The following is a 27,067-nucleotide window of genomic DNA, read 5'->3' as shown; positions in this document are numbered from 1 at the left end:
CGTGACCCAACTAGGCAACACCATCAGTGCTATAGTGAGAAGAGCACCAAGAAATTCCTTCATCTCAACCCTGGGCTACAAATATTCTCCTTTATTGGTGCCTCCAAGCCCATCTCTCGCTCCTCTTCTTGAAATCTCCAGCTGGGGGTCCTCGGTTTTAATTTTTTAAATTTATTTTCAAGGCTCAGAGAGCAGGAATGAGCAAAGGGCAGCTGTTAAAAGGCTGCCATAGTTCTTCTTCTCCTCCTTGGTCTCCTTCAACCTTCTCCCCCGTCTCCTCTAACAGAAAGAGCAGCGAAATGCCAAGGAAGCCGGTGGCAACTACACCCCAGCGTTGACCGAACAGGAAGTCTATGCCCAGGTGGCGCGGCTCTTTAAGAACCAGGAGGACTTGCTCTCCGAATTCGGGCAGTTCTTGCCAGATGCAAATAGCTCCGTCGTGAGTGCCTTCGAATTCCTCGTCTTTGCATTTACTTCCGGGCTTTTCGGCAAACCGTGTTCCGGAGTGAACCGTGGGTTCATTGAAGAGCCGGGACGTTTGCTATGCGACCGTTGCAAAAAAAAATATGGTCCAATGAGGTCACTCGATTTATCATGAGTTTTATTTATTTTATTTTATTATTGGGGGTCCTTGGTGCTCTCGGGTCTTGTTTGTCTTCTTGCAGGTGTTTCGTGACCCAACTGGGTAACATCTTCAGTGCTGGGGGTGTTAGCACTGATGGCGCTACTAGTATGGGTCACGAGACGCCTGCAGGGAAACAACCCAGCTTAGAGAGCAGCAAGGACTTCACACGTCAACCCTGAGCTACAAATATTCTCCTTTTATTCAGGGTGTCCAGCAAACCTGGAAAAATCAGGGAATTATCAGGGAAATCGGCGGTTCGGGAAGTATCGGGGAATTTGAATTGAATTGAATTTATTAGATTTGTATGCTGCACCTCTCCGAAGACTCGGGGCGGCTCACACCAAGACAGTAATACAATGCAATACAAATCTAACGTTAAAATTTAAATTAAATTAAAATACATGTATTTAAAAAACTCCATTAACTACACAGTCATACACACTTGGTCCAGCTGATCAATATAGAGGTTAGAGAAAAAGGGGAGGAGGTTAATCCCCCCATGCCTGGCGGCAGAGATGGGTCTTTAGCATTTTGCGGAAGGCGAGGAAGGTGGGGGCAGTTCGTGTGTATGTTTGGTTTTTTAGTAAGGGTTTTTAGTTATTTTAAATATTAGATTTGTCATATGCTGTTTTATTGTTGTTGTTAGCCGCCCCGAGTCTAGGGAGAGGGGCGGCATACAAATCTAATAAATAAAGAAATAAATCTATCTCCCAGGGGGAGTTGATTCCAGAGGGCCGGGACAGCCACAAAGAAGGCTCTTCTCCTGGGTCCCGCCAGACGGCATTGTTTAGTCGACGGGACCCAGAGAAGGCCAACTCTGTGGGACCTAATCGGCCGCTGGAATTCGTGCGGCAGCAGGCGGTTTTGTGAAAAAAATGGAATAAACCAGGGGGGTGGGAACCAAACTCTATTAAAGTGTTTAAAAGTCAGGGGAAAATCATGTAAAAAATAACCCAGATCGCCCTGCCTGGCAGAGTCAAGCAAAAATGAGCATAACTGGCAACCACTTGCTTCCTCAGTTGCCGATATTTCTCCACGGCTTTGCCGTTTCGTATGACGTCATCTACGACCGCGGCCTTAACCAGATCGCAAGTTACAGGGAAATGTTAGGGAAATATCAGGGAATTTCAAAATGCTTTCTCCCTGGACACCCTGTTTATTACTGTAGTGTTTTATTATTATATTTGTAAAACCAAAAGTCATAAAAACTAAATGCTTACATACATTAAAACATAAATAAATTAAAATTAAAGGAATACGTGGGGGGGGGGGAGGGCAGAGGCGAAATAGGGGTTAGGTGGATCTCTTGTTATTCAATAGGCTTGGGCGACATAGAAGTCGAATAAATATATTTGTTTATTTATTTAATTCAGCTTCTGTGCCACCCAATCCTGAAGGACTCAGGGATAAAATTAAATTTACAGTCTTAACTCAAGGAGTACCTACATATATAGCCTGAGTCAGTTGAGAAGGGCAGCATAGAAATCTAGAGTGAGTGAGTGAATGAATGAATGAATGAATGAATGAATGAATGAATGAATGAATGAATGAATGAATGATCTCACGGTCAAAACTCAAATCCTGTGATTGGATGGCCTGTGTTCCCAGCCTCTTAAGCAGGCCAATTCTTAACAAAAGCATTTGTGCACGTTCTAACCCTGTGGGCCACCAATGGACTTACTTGTGGTTCTCTCCAATCAAGCTCTTGAGCAAGACCACCGCGGAGAAGGTGGAGTCGGTGAGGAACGACCACGGGGGCACCATCAAGAAGCCCCAGCTGAACAGCAAGCAGCAGAGGCCCAATCAGAACGGCTGTCAAATCCGGAGGCATGCCACCCCGGGGGTCACTCCGCCTGTCAAGGTAAGACACCACCACCCCCATTACCCCTTTCATCTCCAGGTCCGCACTGGGTGGTACTTGCACAGTGCTTAGATATAAGCCCTTAGCAAATAAAAGTAATATACCACATTCTGATTTTCTCCCAGTAATAATAATAATAACAATACAGTGTTTTAATTTAAGGAACTAGTTAAGGACACCCGAGGGCTCTTTCATGCTATAAAAGCAATGTTTTCTGCAGCACTTTCTCATTTTATCGATGTTATTGAGTTACGAATTTCAGCAGGCCAGTCTGCGTGAGCCACCACCAGAAACATTTCTAATTCTTCAGGTCTGGCCTGGCCTCTCGGAAAAAGGAGAGACAAATAGGGAACTACCAGTCTACCACAGCAGTCCCTTGTTAATTTCATATTCAGGCTGGCTGGAAGTAATAATCTAATTTTGAATGGACGGCTTCATTATTCCGTATTTCCTAAGGCAGTGTTTCCCAACCTTGGCAACTTGAAGATATCTGGACTTCAATTCCCAGAATTCCCCAGCCAGCAAATGCTGGATGGGGAATTCTGGGAGTTGAAGTCCAAATATTTTCAAGTTGCCAAGATTGGGAAACACTGCTCTAAGGAAAGGGTGCAGAGAACTATAACCTCTGCTGTGGATATGTTGTGCCTGCTTCCGAGTCCCTTAATTCAGGGGTCTCCAGGCGTGGCAACTTTGCGACTTTTTTTTTATTTTTTTATTTATTTATTCATTTGTCCAATACACCAATGCATAGGAAGAAAGATAGACATGTGATAATATAAAAGAGGGTGAAAGTGAACTTAGAGGAGAGGATATATGAAAGGAAGAGAATATATAGGATAGTTGGAAGAAAGGAAAGACAATTGGACAGGGGACGAAAGGCACACCAGTGCACTTATGCACGCCCCTTACTGGCCTCTTAGGAGCCTGGAGAGGTCAATCGTGGAGAGTCTAAGGGAGAAGTGATGGGGGTTAGGGGTTGACACAATTGAGTCCGGTAATGAGTTCCACGCTTCGATAACTCGGTTGTTGAAATCATATTTTTTACAGTCAAGACTTGTGGACTTCCAACTGCCAGAATTCCTCAGCCAGCATAGAATTCTAAATAAATAAAGTTGCCAAGGTTGGAGACATTTGCCTTCATGAACAAACGCTGGTCCCATCAAAACAGTATCAATACTGTGCCATTGTTTCCTCTCCTGTTCAGTAGCTCAGCACATTTAAAATGTGTTGTGGTAGATGTCACTTATTTATTCCTCTGTGTGTTTTTGTGTCCTTCCTCTCTACAGAAGAAACCAAAGCTGCTTAATTTGAAAGACCCATCCTTTGCAGAAGCTGGGAAGCACGGGACAGAGTCTCTGTTCTTCGACAAGGTAGGAGAGACGATAAACAGTGCCAGCCTTATCCCCCAGCATTCTTCTGCAATAAAGGGGAATAGGTAACCCTCAACTTACAACTTTAACAACTGTTCCAAGAGGATTGGAAAAAGGGACTTGCAACCAGCCCTTCCTCCTGCCACGGGTGCCGCATCCCTACGATCACAGCCAGCTCCTTTACTCACAGGACTCTGGATTATAATGAATTATAGTTTGGGTCCTTTGCAGGAGAGGCTGTCTCTTCTCTTTCCCAACTTTCTCCTCCTTCTTTCCCATTCCACCTTTCAGGTCCGCAAAGCCCTGCGCAGCACAGAGGCCTATGAAAACTTCCTCCGGTGCCTGGTCATTTTCAATCAGGAGGTCATATCCCGAGCCGAGCTTGTACAACTGGTTTCTCCATTTCTGGGGTAAGCAGCATAAAGCAGCTGAGCCTATAGGGGGCGCTCCCTTGTGGGACAGACAACATACGTTGAAGAATTGAAAATAAGCCACCTGAGGTTTTGCCTGGGTAGTAAAACGGGCCGGGGTTAAATTAAATAAATGAAATAATATATATTTTTAAACTGTTTTTTAAACATTGGATTTGTACACTGTATATTGTTTGTTGTGAGCTGCTCCGAGTCTTCAGAGAGAGGCGGCATACAAATCTAATAAATTGTTTTTTTATTATTATTATTATTATTATTATTATTATTATTATTATTATTATTATTATTATAGAATAGAATTTTACTGGCCAAGTGTGATTGGACACACAAGGAATTTGTCTTGGTGCATATGCTCTCAGCGTACATAAAATAAAATATACATTTGTCAAGAATCATGTGGTACAACACTTAATGATTGTCATATGGGGTTTTTTAAATCTTTAAATATTTTAATTAATTGAATTATTTATGATTTGTTTTACACTTGTTGTGAGCCGCCCCGAGTCTTCGGAGAGGGGCGGCATACAAATCCAAATAATAAATAAATAAATAATAAATAAATAGGGGTCAAATAAGCAATGAAGAAGCAGTATTAATAAAAATCTTAGGATACAAGCAACAAGTTACAGTCGTACAGTCATACAACATGGGAGGAAAAGGATGATAGGAATGAAGAAAAAAACTAGTAGAAATAGAAGTGCAGATTTAGTAGAAAGTCTGACAGTATTGAGGGAATTATTTGTTTAGTAGAGTGATGGTGTTCAGAAAAAAACTGTTCTTGTGTATTAATAATAATAATAATAATAAGATTTGTAATAATAATAATAATAATAATAATAATAATAATAATAATATGTAAATTAACAGGCAGAGATCATCATGCTTATTCCATCTGCCAACCAGTTAAGAGTTCAAGGAATAGAGATACTCCTGCCTCAATTAATGGCAAGGTGTAGTTGCCGTGTAGCAAATTTCACCGCAGAAGGTGCAGGAGGAGGGTTTTAAATAAGCAGGGGTTGTATCTTTCACCGTATAAAGGTGGTTAGTGGCTCATTAAAACTTCAAAACTTACTAAGAAGTGTAAAAAGCACAACCCCTTTGTCGCAGCAGTGGCGTTAATGTTGCGTATTCTGTTTTTCATGGGTTTTTGGTTTCGTCCTTTTTCAGAAAATTTCCAGAGTTGTTCACTTGGTTTAAAAACTTCCTGGGCTACAAAGAGTCCTCCCACCTGGAAAGCTTCCCGAAGGAGCGAGCTACCGAGGGGATAGCGATGGAGATAGACTACGCTTCCTGCAAACGGCTGGGCTCCAGCTACCGAGCCTTGCCGAAAACTTACCAGCAGCCCAAATGCACAGGCCGGACACCGTTGTGCAAGGAGGTAATAGCCATCGCACCTAGATTTATATAAAAACATAGAAACATAGAAGTCTGATGGCAGAAAAAGACCTTATGGTCCATCTAGTCTGCCCTTATACTATTCCCTGTATTTTATCTTACAATGGATATATGTTTATCCCAGGCATGTTTAAATTCAGTTAGTGTGGATTTAACAACCACGTCTGCTGGAAGTTTGTTCCAAGCATCTACCACTCTTTTGGTCAAATAATATTTTCTCACGTTGCTTTTGATCTTTCCCCCAACTAACTTCAGATTGTGTCCCCTTGTTCTTGTGTTCACTTTCCTATTAAAAACACTTCCCTCCTGGACCTTATTTAACCCTTTCACATATTTAAATGTTTCGATCATGTCCCCCCTTTTCCTTCTGTCCTCCAGACTATACAGATTGAGTCCATGAAGTCTTTCCTGATACGTCTTATGCTTAAGACCGCCCACCATTCTCGTAGCCCGTCTTTGGACCCCTTCAATTTTGTCAATATCTTTTTGTAGGTGAGGTCTCCAGAACTGGACACAGTATTATTCCAAATGGGGTCTCACCAGCGCTCTATATAGTGGGATCATAATCTCCCTCTTCCTGCTTGTTATGCCTCTAGCTATGCAGCCAAGCATCCTACTCGCTTTTCCTACCGCCCGACCGCACTGCTGACCCATTTTGAGGCTGTCAGAAATCACAACCCCTAAATCCTTCTCTTCTGAAGTTTTTGCTAACACAGAACCTCTTTATAGTGCTTTACAGCGCCCTCCAAGCGGTTTACAGACTCTGGCCCCCTACAATCTGTGTCCCATGGGCTCTATTACTACGCCAACAGCCTGGAACTCCTAGTTTCAGAAACGCTCTCAAACTTACGCAGGGAAGACGTGGAGAAGAGCAAAAGGATTACCAAGAGACTTAGACATGACTAGCGGAACACATTAAATCTCTCCGTGAACGTGAATTTCCTTCAGTGGGGGATACCCGTAACACGAGGGCTTTAAGGGGAACATTTATCAGGTTGGGCTGAACCTAAAAACTCCCCTTTTTAAAGCCTGGCCTATGATGGAACAGTGCAGTCAGGCGGTAGGGAAAGCAAGTAGGATGCTTGGCTGCATAGCTAGAGGTATAACAAGCAGGAAGAGGGAGATTGTGACCCCCTTATATAGAGCGCTGGTGAGACCACATTTGGAATAATACTGTGTTCAATTCTGGAGACCTCACCTACAAAAAAATATTGACAAAATTGAAGGGGTCCAAAGACGGGCTACAAGAAGGGTGGAAGGTCTTAAGCATAAAACGTATCAGGAAAGACTTCATGAACTCCATCTGTATAGTCTGGAGGACAGAAGAAAAAGGGGGGACATGATCGAAACATTTAAATATGTTAAAGGGTTAAATAAGGTTCAGGAGGGAAGTGTTTTTAATAGGAAAGTGAACACAAGGACAAGGGGACACAATCTGAAGTTAGTTGGGGAAAAATCAAAAGCAACGTGAGGAAATATTATTTCACTGAAAGAGTAGTAGATCCTTGGAACAAACTTCCAGCAGACGTGGTAGATAAATCCACAGTAACTGAATTTAAACATGCCTGGGATAAACATACTGTATATCCATTGTAAGATAAAATACAGAAAACAGTATAAGGGCAGACTAGATGGACCATGAAGTCTTTTTCTGCCGTCAGTCTTCTATGTTTCTATGGGATGCCCTTGATAAAATATTTCATTTCATTGCATGCCAATCAGCCTACATTCAGAGTGACAGTAAAGTTATTCCAAGTTCATAGTATTCCTGTAGTATCTCAGCATGAGTCCTTTTTCCACCCACATGGTGGCGCCCTTGTACAGCTGACCATTCACTTATGACAAACTACCATATTCCTTCAGGGTGACCTGAGCAGCAATGTCCTCTCAGCAGTCTAATAAACCTTTTTTCCATCATTGTTAGAATAACATTTTATCTTACTGGCAGTAACAATCTTTCTTTCTTTCTTTCTTTCTTTCTTTCTTTCTTTCTTTCTTTCTTTCTTTCTCTCCTTTTCTTTCTCCCTCCCTTTCCCTCTTTCTTTCTTTTTTATTTCTTTCTCTTTCTTACTTTCTTTTTCTTCTTTCCTTCCTCTCCTTTCTCCCTCCATCTTTCTTTCTTTTTCTTCCTTCCTTCCCCTCTCTCTCTCTCTTCCTCTTTCTCCCTCCCTCCCTCCCCTCTTTCTTTCTTTCCTTCCTTCCTTCCTTCCTTCTTTCTTTCTTTCTTTCTTTCTTTCCCTGCTGCTCAGGTTTTGAATGACACCTGGGTCTCCTTCCCTTCCTGGTCTGAAGATTCTACATTCGTGAGCTCGAAGAAAACCCAGTACGAAGAGCACATCTACCGATGTGAGGATGAACGGTTCGAGGTAGGTCCGATAGGCCTCCGGTTTCCCCCAGGACAAAATCAGGACCTTAGTTCAGATGGCACACAAAATTACCACAAGCGGAGTGCCCGTTTTGATACTTGCTCCGAAGAGCAGGTAGCCCTTGACTTCATGGCTAGAATTGAGCCCAATATTTCTGTTGCTAAGCAAAGCAGATAAAGGCAGTTAATTTTGCCTCGTTAGATGAGTTTAGCTGTGTGCTATTGTTCTCAAAACATGTAGGGGATCTTCCCCAAGGTCACATGCCCCCCCCAGCCTTGCTCCATGCTCCCCCCCCCTCTGGGCAGCCCGACCCACTATAAGAGAAGCACTGACCAAGCTGATTTGAGCCTCTTCTTTTCCAGCTGGACGTGGTCTTGGAGACCAACCTCGCCACCATCCGAGTCCTGGAAACGATACAGAAGAAGCTCTCCCGCTTGTCGGCGGAGGAGCAAGCCAAATTCCGCCTCGACAACACCTTGGGAGGCTCCTCCGAAGTGATCCACCGCAAGGCCCTGCAGAGGATATACGCAGACAAAGCGGCCGACATCATCGACGGCCTCCGGAAAAACCCAGCCGTCGCCGTCCCCATCGTGCTGAAAAGGTGCCCAGTCATTAATTAATAATAATAATAATAATTTATTAGATTTGTATGCCGCCCTTCTCCGAGGACTCTCAACAAAATAAACAGTGTACAAATCCAATCTTAAAATAGAATTTAAAACTCTTATAATAAAATAAAATAATCACACAATCAATCAAACCATACACCAGCCTTGACAATTGGGGTGTGTGTTAGTTTGCCTGGCGGCAAAGATGAGTTTTTAATAACTTAGGAAAGGTGAAGAGGGTGGGGGCAGTCCTATAATCTCTGGGGGGGAGTTGGTTCCAGAGGGCCGGGGCCGCCACAGAGAAGGCTCTTCCCCTGGGACCCGGAGAAGGCCAACTCTGTGGGACCTAATCGGCTGCTGGGATTCGTGCAGCAGAAGGCGGTCTCGGAGGTATTCTGGTCCGGGGCCACGTAGGGCTTTGTAGGTCATAACCAACACTTTGGGGAAAGTATCCTAGAAATGGCCATTTTGATGCAATGGGAAGAGCGTGGGAGAAAGTTCGGTATAAGCGAGCTTCTCCAGCTACCCAGGAAAGGAGACCACAAGAATGTGGTGAGCCCATGCTAGGAAAGTTTTGCCTAAGTTTTCTCCCACACCTTGTCCACCAGATGTCCTAAACCAAGGCGTCCCTTTCACACGTCCTCTTTCTCCATCTTCCGGCCTAGGTTGAAAATGAAAGAAGAGGAATGGCGGGAAGCCCAGAGGGGCTTTAACAAAGTGTGGCGGGAACAAAACGAGAAGTACTATTTGAAATCCCTGGACCATCAGGGCATCAACTTTAAGCAGAACGACACAAAGGTCCTGCGGTCCAAGAGTCTGCTCAGCGAGATTGAGACCATTTATGATGAGGTACATTGAAAACTTTTTACCAAACTTTCCTTCCGCGGTAATGTTCGGATAATGGGGTTTTGAGAACCTTGAAGAACGTCCGAGAGGTGTAGGAGAAGGGCATCCAGGTTGTCCTTTTGCTCGGTGGCCATTGAGGGAAGCAGAGGTTGTCCTTCAGCAATTTGTACCTGGAGAGACAGACAGAGGGAGAAAGATAAAGAGATAAAGAGATAACGATAGAGAGGGAGAAAAAAGGGAGTTAGAAAGACAGAGAGAAAGAGGGAAAGGGAGATGAATAGATGGGGAAAAGAAATATATAAGTAGGTAGACAAAGACAGAAAGTGTTGGAGAAAAAAAAGATAAATAGATAGAGGAGGAAACGGAGAGAGAGAGAGAGATAGGGAAGGAGATAAATAGACAGAGAGAGTGATACTGTATATAAATATACAAAGATGGGGGAGAAAGAGATAAATAGATGAGAAAGAGTGGGAGAGAGAAAGAAAGGGAAGGAGATAGACAGGGAAGAGAAAGATAAATAGATAGACAAAGATAGAAAGTGGAGAGAGGAAGAAAAAGATAGGTAAAGAGATAAGTAGACCGAGAGAGAGAGAGGTACTGTATATAAATAAACAAAGACCAGAGAGAAAGAGATAAATAGATGGGGAAGAGAGGGAGAGAGAGATTGAAAGAGAAAGAAAGAAAGGGAAGGAGATAAATAGACAGGGAAGAGAAAGATAAATAGACAAAGATAGAAAGTGGGGGAGAGAGGAAGAAAAAGAGAGAAAGAAATAGAGGGGGAAGACAGAGAGAGAAAGAGAAAGATAGGTGAAGAGATAAGTAGACGGAGAGAGAGAGGTACTGTATATAAATAAACAAAGACCAGAGAGAAAGAGATAAATAGATGGGGACGAGAGGGAGAGAAAGAGAAAGATAGGAAAAGAGATAAATAGATGGAGAGAGAGATACTGTATATAAATAAAGACCAGAGAGAAAGAGATAAATAGATGGGGAAGAGAGGGAGAGAGAGATTGAAAGAGAAAGAAAGAAAGGGAAGGAGATAAATAGACAGGGAAGAGAAAGATAAATAGACAAAGATAGAAAGTGGGGGGGAGAGGAAGAAAAAGAGAGAAAGAAATAGAGGGGGAAGACAGAGAGAGAAAGAGAAAGATAGGTAAAGAGATAAGTAGACCGAGAGAGAGAGAGAGGTACTGTATATAAATAAACAAAGACCAGAGAGAAAGAGATAAATAGATGGGGACGAGAGGGAGAGAAAGAGAAAGATAGGAAAAGAGATAAATAGATGGAGAGAGAGATACTGTATATAAATAAAGACCAGAGAGAAAGAGATAAATAGATGGGGAAGAGAGGGGGAGAGAGATTGAAAGACAGAAAGAAAGGGAAGGAGATAAATTGATTGGGAAGAGACAGAGAGTGTATATAAACAGTCAAAAGACGGGGGGGGGGAGAGAGAGAGAGATCAAAAGACAGAAAGAAAGGATAGGCGATAAATAGATTTGGAAGAGAGATATATGGGGGGACTAAGTGGGGGAGAGAGGGAGAAAGAATGATAGAGGGGGAGAGAGAAAGATAGAGGAAGATAGGGAAGGAGAAAAATAGACAGAGAAAGAGATATAAATAGATAGACAAAGACAAGTGGGGGGAGTGGAAGAAAGATAGGGAAAGTGATAAATAGACGGGAAAGAGAGAAAGAGACTGTATATAAACAGGCAAAAGGCAGAGAGGGGAGGGAGAGACTGGTGGCCTTGAGGACGACATCAGCCTCTTCCTTTCCTGGGTTTTTTCCCCAGCGGCAGGAGCAAAGCTCGGAGGACAACACCGGCCCTCACCTCTCGCTGGCCTACGAGGACAAGCAGATCCTGGAGGACGCGGCCTCCCTCATCATCCACCACGTGAAGCGCCAGACGGGCATCCAGAAAGAGGACAAGTACAAGATCAAGCAGATCATGTCCCACTTCATCCCGGACCTCCTCTTCGCTCAGCGCGGGGAGCTCTCCGACCTGGAGGAGGAAGAGGAGGAAGAGATGGACGTGGAGGAGAGCCCCGCGGGGGCGGTGAAGAAGCACAACGGGGTGGCCGGGGGCGGCTCCCCCAAGGCCAAGCTGCTCTTCAGCAGCACGGCGGCCCAGAAGCTGCGCGGCCTGGACGAGGCCTACAACCTCTTCCACGTCAACAACAACTGGTACATCTTCCTGCGCCTCCACCAGATCCTGTGCCTGCGGCTGCTGCGGATATACAGCCAGGCCGAGCGGCAGATCGAGGAGGACAGCCGGGAGCGGGAGTGGGAGCGGGAAGTGCTGGGCCTGAAGCGGGAGAAGAGCGACAGCCCCGCCATCCAGCTGCGCTTGAAAGACCCCAGTGAGTCCCAGACGCCCCAAACCCTCCCACGTTATTCATTGTTGTCCTTTTGTTTATTCGTTGCGTTGATATCCCGCCCGTCTCCGGGAACTCGGGGCGCCTTACAGCATATAAAAACAACAATTGAGCCGGGGTGGCGCAGCAGGGAGAGTGCTGTACTGCAGTCCACTGAAGCTGACTTGTAGATCTGAAGGTCAGCGGTTCAAATCTCATCACCGGCTCAAGGTTGACTCATCCTTCCATCCTTCCGAGGTGGGTCAAATGAGGACCCAGATTGTTGGGGGCCATAGGCTGGCTCTGTTAAAAAAAGTGCTATTGCTAACATGTTGTAAGCCGCCCTGAGTCTAAGGAGAAGGGCGGCCTAAACATTGAATAAATAAATAAATAAATAAATAAATTACAATAGCTAAATCCAATTAAATTAAAATTAAACAAACAATCTGAGTTAGACATAGTATAAGGGCAGGCTAGATGGACCATGAGGTCTTTTTCTGCCGTCAATTTTCTATGTTTATTATTATTTTTAATTTATTTATTTATTTATTCAATGTTTATGCCGCCCTTCTCCTTAGATTCAGGGCGGCTTACAACATGTTAGCAATAGCACTTTTTAAAAACAGAGCCAGCCGATTGCCCCCCACAATCCAGGTTGTCGCTTTACCCACCTCGGAAGGGTGGAAGGCTGAGTCAACCTTGAGCCAGTGATGAGATTTGAACTGCTGACCTACAGATGTACAGTCAGCTTCAGTGGCCTGCAGTACAGCACTCTACCTGCTGCGCCACCCCGGCTCTTTCTATGTAATCTTAAAAAAACCCAGCTGTGTTAAAATTCAGTCATACCCATTCAAACAACAACCATGCAAACATTCATCGACCAGGGGGCTGAGATCTAATGGCCCCAGGTCTGGTGGCATAAGTGAGTCTTAAGACTCTTGCGAAAGGCCAGGAGGTGGAGGCGGTGCGAATGTCCGGGGGGAGCTGATTCCAGAGGGCCGGGGCCCTCACAGAGAAGGCTCTTCCCCTAGGTCCCGCCAGACGACATTGTTTAGTCGAAGGGTCCCGGAGAAGGCCAACTCTGTGGGACCTGACCGGCCGCTGGGATTCGTGCGGCAGAAGGTGGTCCCATAAGTAATGTGGCCCAATGCCATGTAGGACTTTATAGGTCATTACCAACACTTTGAATTGTGTCCGGAAACCAATGCAGACCGCGGAGTGTTGGCGAAACATGGGCATATCTGTGTTCTGCATGATTTCTAGTTTCCGAACACTCTTCAAGGGTCGCCCCATGTAGAGAGCATTGCAGTAGTCGAACCTCAAGGCGATAAGGATTTACGGTTTTTGCAGGGAAAACCGGCCTTTGTTTCCAGTTCTTGGCAAAAACACCCAATAGCCCCATAAAAAGGGGGATAATCAAATCAGGGCGGTCAAATGAGTGACTTTGCAACTGTGACCGCTTAACAACTAAAATATGCAAGCAATAATATATGACCACTTCCGCCATTTTTGCTGCTTCTGTTTTTGGTGAGCCCTGGCCTACCTGGCGGGGCTGATGTTTCCCCCTTGCGAAGTCATTATACTGAGTTTGTTCTCCCCCCCCCCCTTTCCGCTTCCCTGCCCCCCCCCCCCTTCCCCAATTTCAGTGGACATCGAGGTGGAAGACTACTACCCTGCTTTCCTGGACATGGTGCGGAATCTCCTGGACGGCAACATGGACTCCTCCCAGTACGAGGACTCCCTGCGCGACATGTTCACCATTCACGCCTACATCGCCTTCACCATGGACAAGCTCATCCAGAGCATTGTCCGACAGGTTATTATTATTATTATTATTATTATTATTATTTATTAGATTTGTATGCCGCCCCTCTCCGTAGACTCAGGGCGGCTCACAGCAATAAGAAGAACAATATACGGTAGCAAATTTAATAATTAAAAACTAAATAATTTTAAAAACTAAAAAAAAACCTTATTTAAAATAAAACACACACTCAAACATGCCATGCATAAAATATATGGGCCGGGGGAGATGCCTCAATTCCCCCATGCCTGATGACAGAGGTGGGTTTTAAGGAGCTTACGAAAGGCAAGGAGGGTGGGGGCAATTCTGATCTCTGGGGGGAGCTGGTTCCAGAGGGTCGGGGCCGCCACAGAGAAGGCTCTTCCCCTGGGTCCCGCCAAACGACATTGTTTAGTTGACAGGACCCGAAGAAGGCCAACTCTGTGGGACCGAACTGGTCGCTGGGATTCGTGCGGCAGAAGGCGGTCCCGGAGATATTCTGGTCCGATGCCATGAAGGGCTTTATAGGTCATAACCAACACTTTGAATTGTGACCGGAAACTGATTGGCAACCAATGCAGACTGCGGAGTGTTGGTGTGACATGGGCATATTTGGGAAAGCCCATGACTGCTCTCGCGGCTGCATTCTGCACGATCTGGAGTTTCCGAACACTCTTCAAAGGTCGCCCCATGTAGAGAGCATTACAGTGTCCTCTTTGTCCCCGGGGCAGAGGGAATAGAGGTTACAAGTTCAGCAGAGGGAGAGTTTTTTGCCTAGGCGTGTTCCCTGGCGGCCTCGGGCGCAGCATCTGTACCGCACGGTAGAAGAAAGCCCACACCTGGTGCCGGAGCTTCCCCCCCCCAAAAAGGGCATCTTAATGTTCTTTCTCTTTTTCTTTCTTTAAAATTTTCAGCTCCAGCACATAGTGAGTGACGAAATATGCGTGCAGGTGACCGAGCTCTACCTGTCCGAGAGCCACAATGGCGCGACCGGAGGGCTGCTGGCCACTCAGCCCTCCCGCTCCCTGGTGGAGACCGCCTACCAGCGCAAGGCCGAACAGCTGATGCAGGACGAGAACTGCTTCAAGGTAGTTGAACTGAACACGCTGCTTCTCCTTCTTTTGATGCACCCTTTTTCCCGGAATCTTTTCAGCTTCCCCTTCCCTATAAATTATCCCCCCCCCCACCCTCCCCTCCCATCAATCTGAGCCTCCCCACAAAACCACTCGCCCTCCACCTTTTTTTTTCCTTCCCCCCTCTTGCTTTAAGCTGACAATCTGTTCTTTGCTTTTAATCGTGAGCTATGACTTAATGCCAGAATCCTTCGGGGCGAAATATGGCAAGTGTCTCTTTTGACGGAAGCTCCGTGCCAGCCATGAAATGACTCCTGGCTGCCTTTTCAAAGCGAGCCCTCGGCTGTTCCGAAGCCTTGCCAGTTTTAATAACGCGTCCCGTCCAAATCCAGGTTGCGAGTCACACATCGCTGATTTTGGGGGGCCAGTTCTTGTTTATTTTATTTATTTATTTATTAGATTTGTATGCCGCCCCTCTCCGTAGACTCGGGGCAGCTCACAACAGTAATAAAAAACAGCATGTAAATCCAATACTAAAACAACTAAAAAAACCTTATTGTAAAACCAATCATACATACAAACATACCATGCATGAATTGTAAAGGCCTAGGGGGAAAAAATATCTCAGTTCCCCCATGCCTGACGACAGAGGTGGGTTTTAAGGAGCTTACGAAAGGCGAGGAGGGTGGGGGCAATTCTAATCTCCAGGGGGAGTTGGTTCCAGAGGGCCGGGGCCGCCACAGAGAAGGCTTTTCCCCTGGGCCCCGCCAAATGACATTGTTTTGTTAACGGGACCCAGAGAAGGCCCACTCTGTGAGACCTAACCAGTCGCTGGGATTCATGCTGCTGCTTTAAATCTGGAGGCCATTTGGCCAGTGTTGTGAGCCTGTGTGTTTTGTTGTGCAGATGATGTTCATTCAGAGCAGAGCCCATGTTCAGTTAACCATTGAACTGCTGGATACCGAAGAGGAGAACTCCGATGACCCTGTTGAAGCAGAGGTGAGGATGGGCTGTGGTCCATTAGGGGCTTGGTATTTCGGAGAGGGGTGGCATACAAATCTAATAAATTATTATTATTATTATTATTATTATTATTTTGTTCCCAATTCATTTTGTTTAAAAATGAAAATCCCGCAGGATAAAGAGGAATCAAGAGTTCTACAAAGCGTGGGATAAATGGTACATTTGGATGGAGAAAAGACAACACAACTCCATCATTATTATTTTTTATTATTTATTAGATTTGTATGCTGCCCCGTTCACAACAGGAATGCAAAACACAAATCCAATGATTAAAAAAAAAAGCAAAACACTTAAAAACCCTTGATTTAAAACACTCATACAACCCAAACAAGCCATACATAAAATCCTGATCCTCTTACCCTTCCCCCAAACAACTATCCTAATGAGCCTATAAAATAACATTATGAATCTTTGATAAAAGGATGAACAAATTCAAAAATGACAAAATTTAAGCTCTAACTCAAGTTTGGAAACTCAAAACTTTCATCTATGTTGATGGTAAAGATCTTAAAAGCTGTAGAGTGATCGGGTGAACAGATAAGTTGACGTTATTTACGACTTCTGAGATATGAATTTATCTCTTCTTTCTTTTACTTTTAAATTTTCCTCTCCTCTTTCCTTTCCCTTTTTTTCTTCCTTCTTTTTCTCTCTTTTTAGCTTTATTTCCTTTTACATATGTAAGCGTGTATTTTGATTTATAACTGTACACTCCAAATTCATATACATTTGTACAAATATCCGCATAGTCCTTTTGCTTTATGTATCCCTTCCCCTATTTATCTTCAGTAAAGATTATACAGTGATACCTCGTCTTACAAACGCCTCATCATACAAACTTTTTGAGATACAAACCCGGGGTTTAAGATTTTTTTTGCCTCTTCTTACAAACTATTTTCACCTTGCAAACCCACCGCCGCCGCTGGGATGCCCCACTTCCGGACTTCCGTTGCCAGCAAAGCACCCGTTTAAACGGGCACTTCGCTGGCAACGGAAGTTTGGAGGTGGGGTTTCCCTGCGAGGGGAGCCTCAGTGAAATCGCAGCATCGCAAAAACACACAGGTCCAGGTGTGGGGTTTCGAGGACTTCGGTGTTTTTGTGATGCTGCGATTTCACTGAGGCTCCCCTCGCTGGGGAACCCTACCTCCCGACTTCCATTGCCAGCGAAGTGCTCGTTTTTGCGATGCTGGGATTCCCCTGCAGCATCGCAAAAACACAGAAGTCCAGAGGTGGGGTTTCCCATGGAGGGGAGCCTCGGGGGTATCCCAGCAGTGCAAAAACGGGCACTTCGGCTGGCAAAAGGGGTGAGTTTTGGGCTTGCACGCATTAATCGCTTTTCCATTGATTCCTATGGGAAACATTGTTTCGTCTTACAAACTTTTCACCTTAAGAACCTCGTCCCAGAACCAATTAAGTTTCTAAGATGAGGTATCACTGTATTTTCTTTAAAAAAAAAAATGAAACTCCTGACCCATCTTCAGGAAGAGCTGGAGACTAGACACAGCCTGTCATGTAAGAAGTATTCCAGCCCCCCTGAAGACGGAAACGGGGCGTGGGAAGCATCTCCGAAAGGGATCTTCTCAAATTCTGCAGGAAGTAAAAATTAAAGAAGGGATCAAGCAAGGCTGACAATAAAGGCAGGGCTAAGGTTTCACAGAAAAGCTGTTTTTTTCCCCCTCGCCTTTTGGAAGGCATTGACTAATCGCTTCTTGGTTCCCTTTTCAGCGTTGGACGGATTACGTGGACCGCTACGTCAACTCCGACTCCACGTCTCCCGAGTTGCGGGAACAGCTGGCGCAGAAGCCGGTGTTTCTGCCCAGGTGAGAAAACAAAGCCCATCTTTCACCCCTACCTCAAGCACCCGTGCGCCATTTCGAGACCTGCGTTGCCTCTCGCCACGGTCCACCTCACTCTGCTGGGCTGGGGAGAGAGGGCAACAAGGACCCCCTAGCTTCTCTTCTTTCATCAGGGATTGCTGGGGAGGGGGATTGCTAGCTTGGGGGCTCCCTATTGAGACATCTCCCCCAGGCTTATATAGTTTTATGTATGGTATGCTTGTGTTGCATGGTTTTTAAGTGATGGGTTTTTAGATGCTTTTTTTTAAATATTAGATTTGTTTACATTGTCACATTGTTATTATTATTGTTGTGAGCTGCCCCGAGTCTCCAGAGAGGGGCTGCATACAAATCTAATTAATAATAATAATAATTATTATAATTATTATAATTCATAATTATTATAATTTATTATTATTATTATTATTATTATTATTATTATTATTATTATTATGTCAATACAACTCAGCAAACAAGATCAATATGCTGGATTTCGTATTTCATCACCAGTCGGGTGCTTCCCAAGCATCTAGGACTGCGTGATGTAGTGGCGAATTATTTTTGCCACTGTTTTTCACTTTTATTATTATTATTATTATATGGCAGCTACCGATAGCGGCCTCCAGGTTTCTGGATGCCTCCGCCTTCTCTTGCGTCGAGCCTTCCCTGCTTGGCCTTGTCCAGAAGAAGCCGTGGGGCGGTGGGCTTTTCAGGCAGACCCTAATTCAGTGATGGCGAACCTATGGCACGGGTGCCACTGGTGGCACGCAGAGCCATATCTGCTGGCACTCGAACAATTGCCCTAGCTCAGCTCCAACATACAGGTGTGTGCCGGTCAGCTATAGATAGATTGTAGAAGATTGACGGCAGAAAAAGACCTCCTGGTCCATCTCGTCTGCCCTTATACTATTCCCCTGTATTTTATCTTAGGGTGGATCTATGTTTATCCCAGGCATGTTTACATTCAGTGACTGTGGATTTGCCTACCACGTCTGCTGGAAGTTTGTTCCAAGCATCTACTACTCTTTCAGTCAAATAATATTTTCCCACGTTGCTTCTGATCTTTCCCCCAACTAACCTCAGATTGTGCCTCCTTGTTCTTGTGTCCACTTTCCTATTAAAAGAGTTGTTTTTTGGTTTGCACAGAGGCTCTGGGAGGGCGTTTTTTTTGCTTTCAGAGAGCCTCGGGGGGGGGGGGAGCATTTTTACCCGCCCCCAGATCCATGGAAGCCTTTGAAGCCTGGGGAGGGCGAAACATGAGCCTACTGGGCCCACCAGAAGTTGGGAAACACTCCCGTTTCCTCTGCTCTTCCATCACCAGGGAAAAAAGGTTTTCAATCACTGCCCCTAATTCCCCCATCGGGTGTGTGCGCTTCTCTCTGCTTCCCAGGAACCTGCGGCAGATCCGCAAGTGCCAGAGAGGCCGGGAGCAGCAGGAGAAGGACAGCAAGGAGGGTCTGGGCAAGAAGCCCCTGGAGAACGTGGAGAGCTTCGACAAGCTGGAGTGCAAGTTCAAGCTGAACTCCTACAAGATGGTCTACGTCATCAATTCGGAGGATTACATGTACCGGAGGACCGCTCTGCTGCGCGCACATCAGGTCGGCCCCGAAGAGTCCCACACACACACACCCTCTTGGGGTGGGGCACTTGGGGAGGGTGGTGGTCGGGGGGCGGGGCAGCTGGGGGTGGGAAAGGACCATAGGGGCTGGGGGAGGCACTTGACGCGATGGCCAGGCCAAGCGAGGCCACAAGGCTGTTTTAGGCCTCGCTGCCCCCACGTTTTCTGCCTTAAAATGCAAGGGGCAGGGAAGGAGAGAAAGATATGGAGGGAGGGAAGGAAGGAAGGGAGGATTAGGAGGGAGGGAGGGAGATTTGAACCGCGGAACTACAGCTGTTAGTTAGCTGAAGTAGCCTGCAGGGCTGTACTCTAACTCAGTGTTTCCCAACCTTGGCAACTTGAAGATATTTGGACTTCAACTCCCAACGAATGCTGGCTGGGGAATTCTGGGAGTTGAAGTCCAGATATCTTAAAGTTGCCAAGGTTGGGAACACTGCTCTAACCACTGCGCCACTCCCGGCTCTTATGCCAAGATGATGATGATGATGATGATTATTATTATTATTATTATTATTTAGATTTGTATGTTGCCCCTCTCCAAACACTCGGAGCGACTCACAACAACAATAAACAATACAAATCCAATGATTAAAAACAAAGCAATTAAAACCCTTGATATAAAAACAATCATACATCCCAAATAAACCATACATAAACCAGGACGGCCGAGGGGAATCAATTTCCCCATGCCTGGTGGCAGAGGTGGGTTTTTAGGAGTTTGCGAAAGACAAGGAGGGTGGGGGCGGTCCTGATCTCCAAGGGGAGTTGATTCCAGAGGGTCGGGGCCGCCACAGAGAAGGCTCTTCCCCTGGGTCCCGCCAGACAACATTGTTTAGTCGACGGGACCTGGAGAAGGCCCACTCTGGGATCTAACCGGTCGCTGCGATTCGTGCGGCAGAAGGCGGTCCCAGAGATATCCTGGTCCGATGCCATGAAGGGCTTTATAGGTCATCCCCAATCAAGATGGTCACCCTCCCCTCCTTCCTCCCTCGCAGTCCCACGAGCGCGTGAGCAAGAGGCTCCACCAGCGTTTCCAGGCCTGGGTGGACCGGTGGACGAAGGAGCACATCACCCGGGAGATGGCGGCCGAGACGAACCAGTGGCTGATGGGCGAAGCCTTGGAGGGCCTGCTGCCTTGCACCACCACGCGCGAGGCCGAGGACTTGCACTTCGTCCGCATCAACAAGTACCGCGTGAAGTACAGCACAATCTGTAAGACGCCCTGAACAGCCGGTCGCGGGGAGAAGAACGAGGGGAAAAACCCCCCGAAGCGCCTCTGGTCGGAGGGGAACGCCACCTCCCCAACCCCCCAACCCCACCACGCACACACCGTGGGAGGGCAGCGCGGCGCGGGCCAAATCGGGAGGACGGCTCCCTCTCCCCGCTTCCCCTCCCTGGCGCGGCTCCGCCCCCCAACACTTCCCGCGACTCGCTCCGACTGGAGACGTCCCGTGTGGGGCCTCTTTCCCCCATCGGTCTTGTGGAACTGAAGCCGGGCCCGGCAGCCCAGGAGCGGTGCCCGCGGGCACAGAACAGTCCGCGAGTCGCCCGGAGGGCGGCGCGCCTGACCTCTTACCCACCAGCAGCATCAGCAGCCCTGAATCCTCCGGGTGCTTTTGAGTAGCTCGACGAAGACTCTCGGTGCGTGGCATCCCTCTGCCCCCACCCCGCCCCTTTCTCCCCCTGCCCGAAAGACACGAAGAGTTTTAAGGCCAGAATCTTTTAAGGAACACCAGAAGTGCGGCGCCCCGGGACTCAGCGGCGGCGGACTATTTTTGCAAACTTTGAGCCGCTCCCCGAGTTCCGCAGACCAGCCACGAGAGGGGAGGGTCAGAGCCCCCCCCTAGGGTCTGCCGCTCCAACTTTCCCTTCTCATCCGTTGTGTTCCTGTGACCGGGGACTCCCCGAGGTCCCTCAACTTAAGATCAGTCTGTTCTTTCTAGTGCCAGTGGAACTACCGTTTTATTTGGGTTTTATTATTATTATTATTATTATTGTTATTATTATTATTATTATGACTATTATTATGTTTTGTAACTGCTTGTTTACTAGGCTCTTAGTGCCAAGCACCAGCTGTCCACACAAGTACACTCTCTTTTTCCTCCTCTCTCTCTCTCTCTCTCTCTCACAAACACACACACACACACAATCTTCTCAGTCACACCTGCACGCTTCGACAATAGCAGCCACGGCCGATTTTTAAACCGGTTCTTCGCCTTCCGCTTAATTCCTCTCTCCCCCCCCCCCCTTTCCTGGTTGGGGTTTTTTTTTTCTCCCCGTTGTTTTGTTTTGTTTTTTTGTTTTTGTAAATAAATGTACATATTTGTCAATTTTTTTTTTAATTAAAAGAATAAGTGTGCTTAACGTGCTAGTACAACTCTTACTAGCCTTTTTTTTCCCTTTATTTTTTTTGGAGTTACCGGATGGTTTCAGGGTTTTTAATACCTTACAGGTAAAGAGCGACGAAATCATTTTATTACACTTTCTACCAAAGGGAGTTGTCATTGTAATGCTTTCGTGTGAAGGTTCTTTCTTTCTTTCTTTCTTTCTTTCTTTCTTTCTTTCTTTCTTTCTTTCTTTCTTTCTTTCTTCCATTCTTTCCTTTCCCTCTTTTCTTTTCATTCTCCTTTCTTCCTTCTCTCCCTCCCTTCCTTCTTTCCTTTCTCTCTTTCTTCTTTGTTTCTTTTTCTTTCTTTCTTTCCCTCTCTCTCTCTCTTTTCTAAAAAAATAAATGAAAGCCCCTTCCCGCCAACACATACACACACCAACAAATAAATGAACAATAAGGAGAAGGGTCTTAGTTCTTCCTGGGAAAGGGAGGTGGGGCTTCCCTGGACCCTTCGCTCTGTTCTGAGAGGCTGCCTTTGGTAGGAGATCCATTGGATCCACTCCATCAGGGAGAATCTGCCAGGCGGGGGCAGTGAGAACACACATACATACCACAGCTCAACACATTTCAAGCCTTTGGGTTCATAGACAAAACTACTGTCTATATAGACCCACGTGTGTGCTTGTTTTCTTTTTAAATCTCAGTCTTGTTTCCCGTTTTCTCGGGTTTTGGGTGGGTGGGTGGCTTTGCATCCACCTTCCGGGGTCTTCCAACCCAGCCAATATCACACTTGGGGGAAAGGGAGGCTGAGCCCCCCTTGTTGAGGGTGGCAACTTTCTCTGCTGCTTTGGGAAAATAAAACGTGGTTAAGTAACAAACCTGTACTGAACAGAGCCACATACCTCTGCAACACAAAAAAATATTTAAAGAAGGTGAGGTGGAGGGTAGGATTTCAGCTTGGGGAGGGTTCCTGTGTCTCGTGTGTGTTTGTGTGTGTTTAACAGTTTTGCTAATAATGAAAAACAATCATTTATATATATATATATATATATATATATGTTAAATGTTTTTTAGCTGGAATTTTAAAATTAAGGGAGACTAGTATAGATCCATTTCGGCCTTGTTGTAAACAACAACACAAAGATTGGAACTCCAGCCTGAAGATGGTGAATGTGATTTCACCGAAACGTCGCATAGACATGCAAAACATTACACAGGGCAAAACCCGAACTCAGAACAATCTACATACATATACCCGTGAAAATTTACGAAAACAAATATATATATATACACAGGGCAAAACCCGAACTCAGAACAATCTACATATATATATATATATACACACACACACACACACACACACACACACACAAAAATATATACATACACACACACACACGTATATAATATATACATATGTTATACGTTCAAATCCCAGTAAGGGTATGGCTAGCGGATGAGAGCATTATAGGCTCAAAATAGACCTATACTAGTCTCCCTTTTCACTTCAGCAAAAAATATGTTGTGTGTATATATGTGGGTGTGGGTGTATGTTTATATGTACGTATGTACATATGTGTGTATATATATATGTAACATTTTTGCTGATAATGAAAACACACATGCATATATCTGTGTGTGTGTGTGTATATACATAGGCGTATGTGTATGTATATATACACTGCTCAAAAAAATAAAGGGAACACTCAAAGAACCCATCCTAGATCTGAAGGAATGAAATATCATTGAATTCTCTTTGTTCTGTACAAAGTTAAATGTGCTGACAACATGTGACATTGATTGTCAATCAGTGTTGTTTGCTAAGTGGACAGTTTGATTTCACAGAAGTTTGATTCACTTGGAGTTATATTGTGTTGTTTAAGTGTTCCCTTTATTTGTTTGAGCAATATGTGTGTGTGTATGTATATGTATATATGTATGCACATATATACAAGCCCCAGGATCAAATCCCAGTAAGGGTATGGCTAGCTGATGAGGCCAGAACAAGGCCGAAATAGCGCTATCCTAGTCTCCCTTAATTTTAAAAATTCAGCAAAAGCGTGATATATATATAAATATATTTATTTTCATAGATTTTCAGGGGTATATGTATGTAGATTGTTCTGAGTTCGGGTTTTGCCCCGTGTAATATTTTGAGTGTCTATGCAACGTTTCGGTGAAATGACATTCACCATCATCAGGCTGAAGTTGTTAGCTTCGTGCTGCTTTGAAAATATATATATAAATACACACACACACACATATTTTCAAAGCAGCACGAAGCTAACAACTTCAGCCTGATGATGGTGAATGTCATTTCACTGAAATGTTGCATAGACACTCAAAATATTACACGGGGTAAAACCCGAACTCAGAACAATCTGTATGTATGTATGTATGTATGTATGTATGTATGTATGTATGTATATGTGTGTATATTATATATATCACACACACATGTATATATATACACATTCATGCACATTCCATATATGTATGCAAAGCAGGCAGAGAACTAGGAAAGGGGTCTTCACCGTCTGTGGTTTTGTCCTTGTCAACAACAGAAGCTTCCCTGCACTTGGGGTTTATGCAAACACACACACACACATGAACACTTGAGAGAGAGACATACACAAACACACATCCCCATCGGTCTGGCAGCCTCCCAGAACAGTCTGGGGAGGGTCCAAGGCATCGGGATGGGGAAGAGAGGAGACCCTTGCAGGAATTCTCTCACGCTACTGGAAGGCCTGGAGTTGGTAGGGTGGGGTGGGGAATGGGAGAGAAGACACACACACACACACACCCCCAGGGAAGAAGACAGAGCACAGCAGCAGCTCTTCCTCCGAGCCAGTAAACCAATCAGCCAAACCCTTTTTTCTTTTTGAGTATGCCAGCAATAAACTTCCACCTCCCCGCGGTCTCCCCACCCCCCGGCCTTGTTAATAAGAGAGGCTGGGCAGGGCCGCTGGGGAGGGTCTCGGCAGGGCCTTTGCGGAGTGGCCCACGCGGCTAGTGTGCTTCTTCCCTCTGCTCCACTCTCAGAATCCTCTCCCGGTGCTTCTGTCCCGTCCCCCTCCTCACTTCCTGGTTGGGGGGCTGTCTTCCAAAAACAAGAACGTCTCCCTGGTTTTCTTCCATGAATTTTACCCGAAAATCTTCCTTGAAAAAGAAAAAATCAGGTCCGAATTCTTTGCAGTCTCCAGGTTTTTTTTTTGGGGGGGGGGGGACGACACAGAACCACCTTCAAGCCTACCAAAACTCCAGACCTCCCTCTACTGGGGGGGGGGGGGGTCCCCCAATGTTGTTTTCTCTCTTCTTCTCCCCCATCTCTGGTCCCCATCCTCCTGGTGTCTTGACATCTTAAGATCCAAGGTCCAGTCCTGGCCTGTGCCAGCCGCACCCCAAGGTGTTCCTTCCGATTTTAAAAACGGCTTTCGTATTCTGTAACGTGCTTCTCTTCTTCCTCAGCCTAATCATCTCCCCCCCCCTATCTTCTACTACTCCTTACTTCTCCTTTTTTTCCCTCCTCCTTCTCTTTTTTCCTCCTTTTTTTTTTTTGCCACCTCTTCTTCATGTGATGATTTCTATACAGATGTTGTAAACTTGACTGTAGTGCAGTATGTCCATTAAAACTATCAGGGCTACTTGTGTTATCGATGTGGGTTGTCCTTCCTGATCACGAGAATCCGGGGCTAGGCTTCACTCCCGGGGTCTGGAAAGTATAGAGTCAGCTCGGTTTTAATCCAGATGTGCGCGCAGAACGTTTGGCGCCAGCAACAATTCAAAAGCCGAGATAGTTTTACGAAGAAATGATGGTTGGTTTCCGGTTTCTATGCTGCTGAGATAGAAGCTCCGGTATTTCTTCCATTCGTTGACGTGGTTATAGCTACCCATGCTAACAGATTCAGTTGTTTGACACCCCCACCCCATCCAAGGATGTGGACAATGAGTAGAAGGCTTTACAATTTGTAGACTTCAACTCCCAAGTCTGCTGGCTGAGGAATTCAGAAGCCCATCTAAGACCATCTTTTGGGGGAAAGATTGGAAGTAATGTGAGAAAATATGATTTGACTGAAAGAGTAGTAGACGCTTGGAACAAACTTCCAGCAGACGTGGTCGGTAAATCCACAGTCACTGAATTTAAACATGCCCTGGATAAACATAGATCCATATTTTAAGATAAAATATAAGAAATAGTATAAGGGCAGAGTAGATGGACCGTGAGGTCTTTTTCTGCCGTCAATCTTCTATGTTTCTATGTCTCATAAGGCAAGTGTTCCAGTATTTGAGGGGTTGCCCCAGAGAGGATGGTCCCAAGCTATTTCAAAGCCCCCACCCCCAAGGGCCAGACATAGGATAATGGATGGGTACTGATGAAGGGGGAGATTTCAAGGTAGAAATAAGGAGAAATTTCCCGACAGTAAGAACAATCAATTTGCCTTCCAAAGCTGTGAGAGGTTCATCACTGAAGGTTTTCCCCCAAAAAAAGAATAAGATTGAACTGCTATTTGTCAAAAATGGTGTAGGCTAGTCTAAAGCAATGTTTCCCAACCTTGGCCACTTGAAGATATTTGGACTTCAACTCCCAGAATTCTGGGAGTTGAAGTCCAAATATCTTCAAGTTGCCAAGGTTGGGAAACACTGGTCTAAAGAAAAGAAGAATTGGGAGCGATGTGATAGCAGTGTCCCAATATCTGACCAAAGAGAGAAGCAACCTTAGAAACTCCTAAACAGTGAGACCAGTTCATGCAATCGTTTGCTTCTCGAAGTTCTCCATCCCTGGAAGTTTCGAACAAGAGATATGAGGTCCACCCTTTTGCCTTTAGATAAGATAGGATCTCCTGCTCGAGTTAGCAGGTCAGCCTAGAAGACCTCCAAGGCCCCTTCCAACGCTTGGCATTCTGCTAAAAGGCATTTGAGAGCATTGTTTATTTATTAGATTTGTACGCCGCCCTTTGAAGACTCAAAGAGACGGCCGGTCAAACCTCGCTTCAGATTCGGAGAGGATGCAAAGCCAGCAAAACTCTCCATATTTTTCTCCCCTCGTTCGGCTCGCCAGCTTGAAAGGATTTTAAATCAGGACGGGGTGGACTTGCCAGCGGGGTGTGTATGTGTGTGTGTTTGTGCGCCGAATGTCGATAGAGTTCTGGAAGCAACGGCGCAAACTCAGTGTGTGCACCAGGCGCGATGGGAATCCAAAACCAATATTGTTGTGTTTGCCTTGCGATCAGGGACTTGGATTCCACCTCCCTCCTTTCGCTCTGTTGATATTGAATCCATTTGGAAATGTTTCCAAATCCTTTGGCGTATTTTTATTTTTTTAAGTATCAGCCTGGTAATTTTTAAAATATATTTTTAATATGTATATTTTGGGGGAAGAGCGTGTGAAAGTCGTACGAAATCTGGCCCCGGGGTCCTTATCTCTTAATTAGGTCATCTTCTGAATGGGAAGCTGAGGACGAGCACCATAAAATGTAATTGCTGAGCTCAAAGTGTCCATAAAATTAACGGCGGCCTGAATGAATCCGGGCTTAATTTAACAGGCCACTGCC

The 27,067-nt window shown here is 45.5% G+C and overlaps 1 protein-coding gene across 2 annotated transcripts in view; it reads left to right on the top strand.

Moving 5' to 3' along the window:
- Positions 1-21,554, top strand: part of SIN3A (SIN3 transcription regulator family member A) — a 39,000-nt gene extending 17,446 nt beyond the window's left edge. The window contains exons 7-21 of one of the 2 annotated variants that reach the window (XM_070763623.1): positions 287-439; positions 2,328-2,486; positions 3,773-3,856; positions 4,148-4,266; positions 5,455-5,665; positions 7,932-8,048; positions 8,411-8,649; positions 9,322-9,505; positions 11,293-11,860; positions 13,501-13,670; positions 14,552-14,725; positions 15,617-15,709; positions 17,456-17,550; positions 18,956-19,163; positions 20,179-21,554. In XM_070763623.1, the coding sequence (XP_070619724.1) occupies positions 287-439; positions 2,328-2,486; positions 3,773-3,856; positions 4,148-4,266; positions 5,455-5,665; positions 7,932-8,048; positions 8,411-8,649; positions 9,322-9,505; positions 11,293-11,860; positions 13,501-13,670; positions 14,552-14,725; positions 15,617-15,709; positions 17,456-17,550; positions 18,956-19,163; positions 20,179-20,409 (2,805 nt within the window). In that variant the 3' untranslated portion in view covers positions 20,410-21,554. The remainder of the gene's footprint in view (positions 1-286; positions 440-2,327; positions 2,487-3,772; positions 3,857-4,147; positions 4,267-5,454; positions 5,666-7,931; positions 8,049-8,410; positions 8,650-9,321; positions 9,506-11,292; positions 11,861-13,500; positions 13,671-14,551; positions 14,726-15,616; positions 15,710-17,455; positions 17,551-18,955; positions 19,164-20,178) is intronic. The other variant, XM_070763624.1, reaches the window with a different exon arrangement.
- The last annotated feature ends 5,513 nt before the right edge of the window (positions 21,555-27,067 follow it).

Source organism: Erythrolamprus reginae, chromosome 10, assembly GCF_031021105.1.
Source record: "Erythrolamprus reginae isolate rEryReg1 chromosome 10, rEryReg1.hap1, whole genome shotgun sequence".
In the NCBI taxonomy this organism is placed as follows: domain Eukaryota; kingdom Metazoa; phylum Chordata; class Lepidosauria; order Squamata; family Dipsadidae; genus Erythrolamprus; species Erythrolamprus reginae.
Note: the sequence above shows the minus strand (reverse complement) of the source record. Positions and strands in the feature narration are given on the sequence as shown.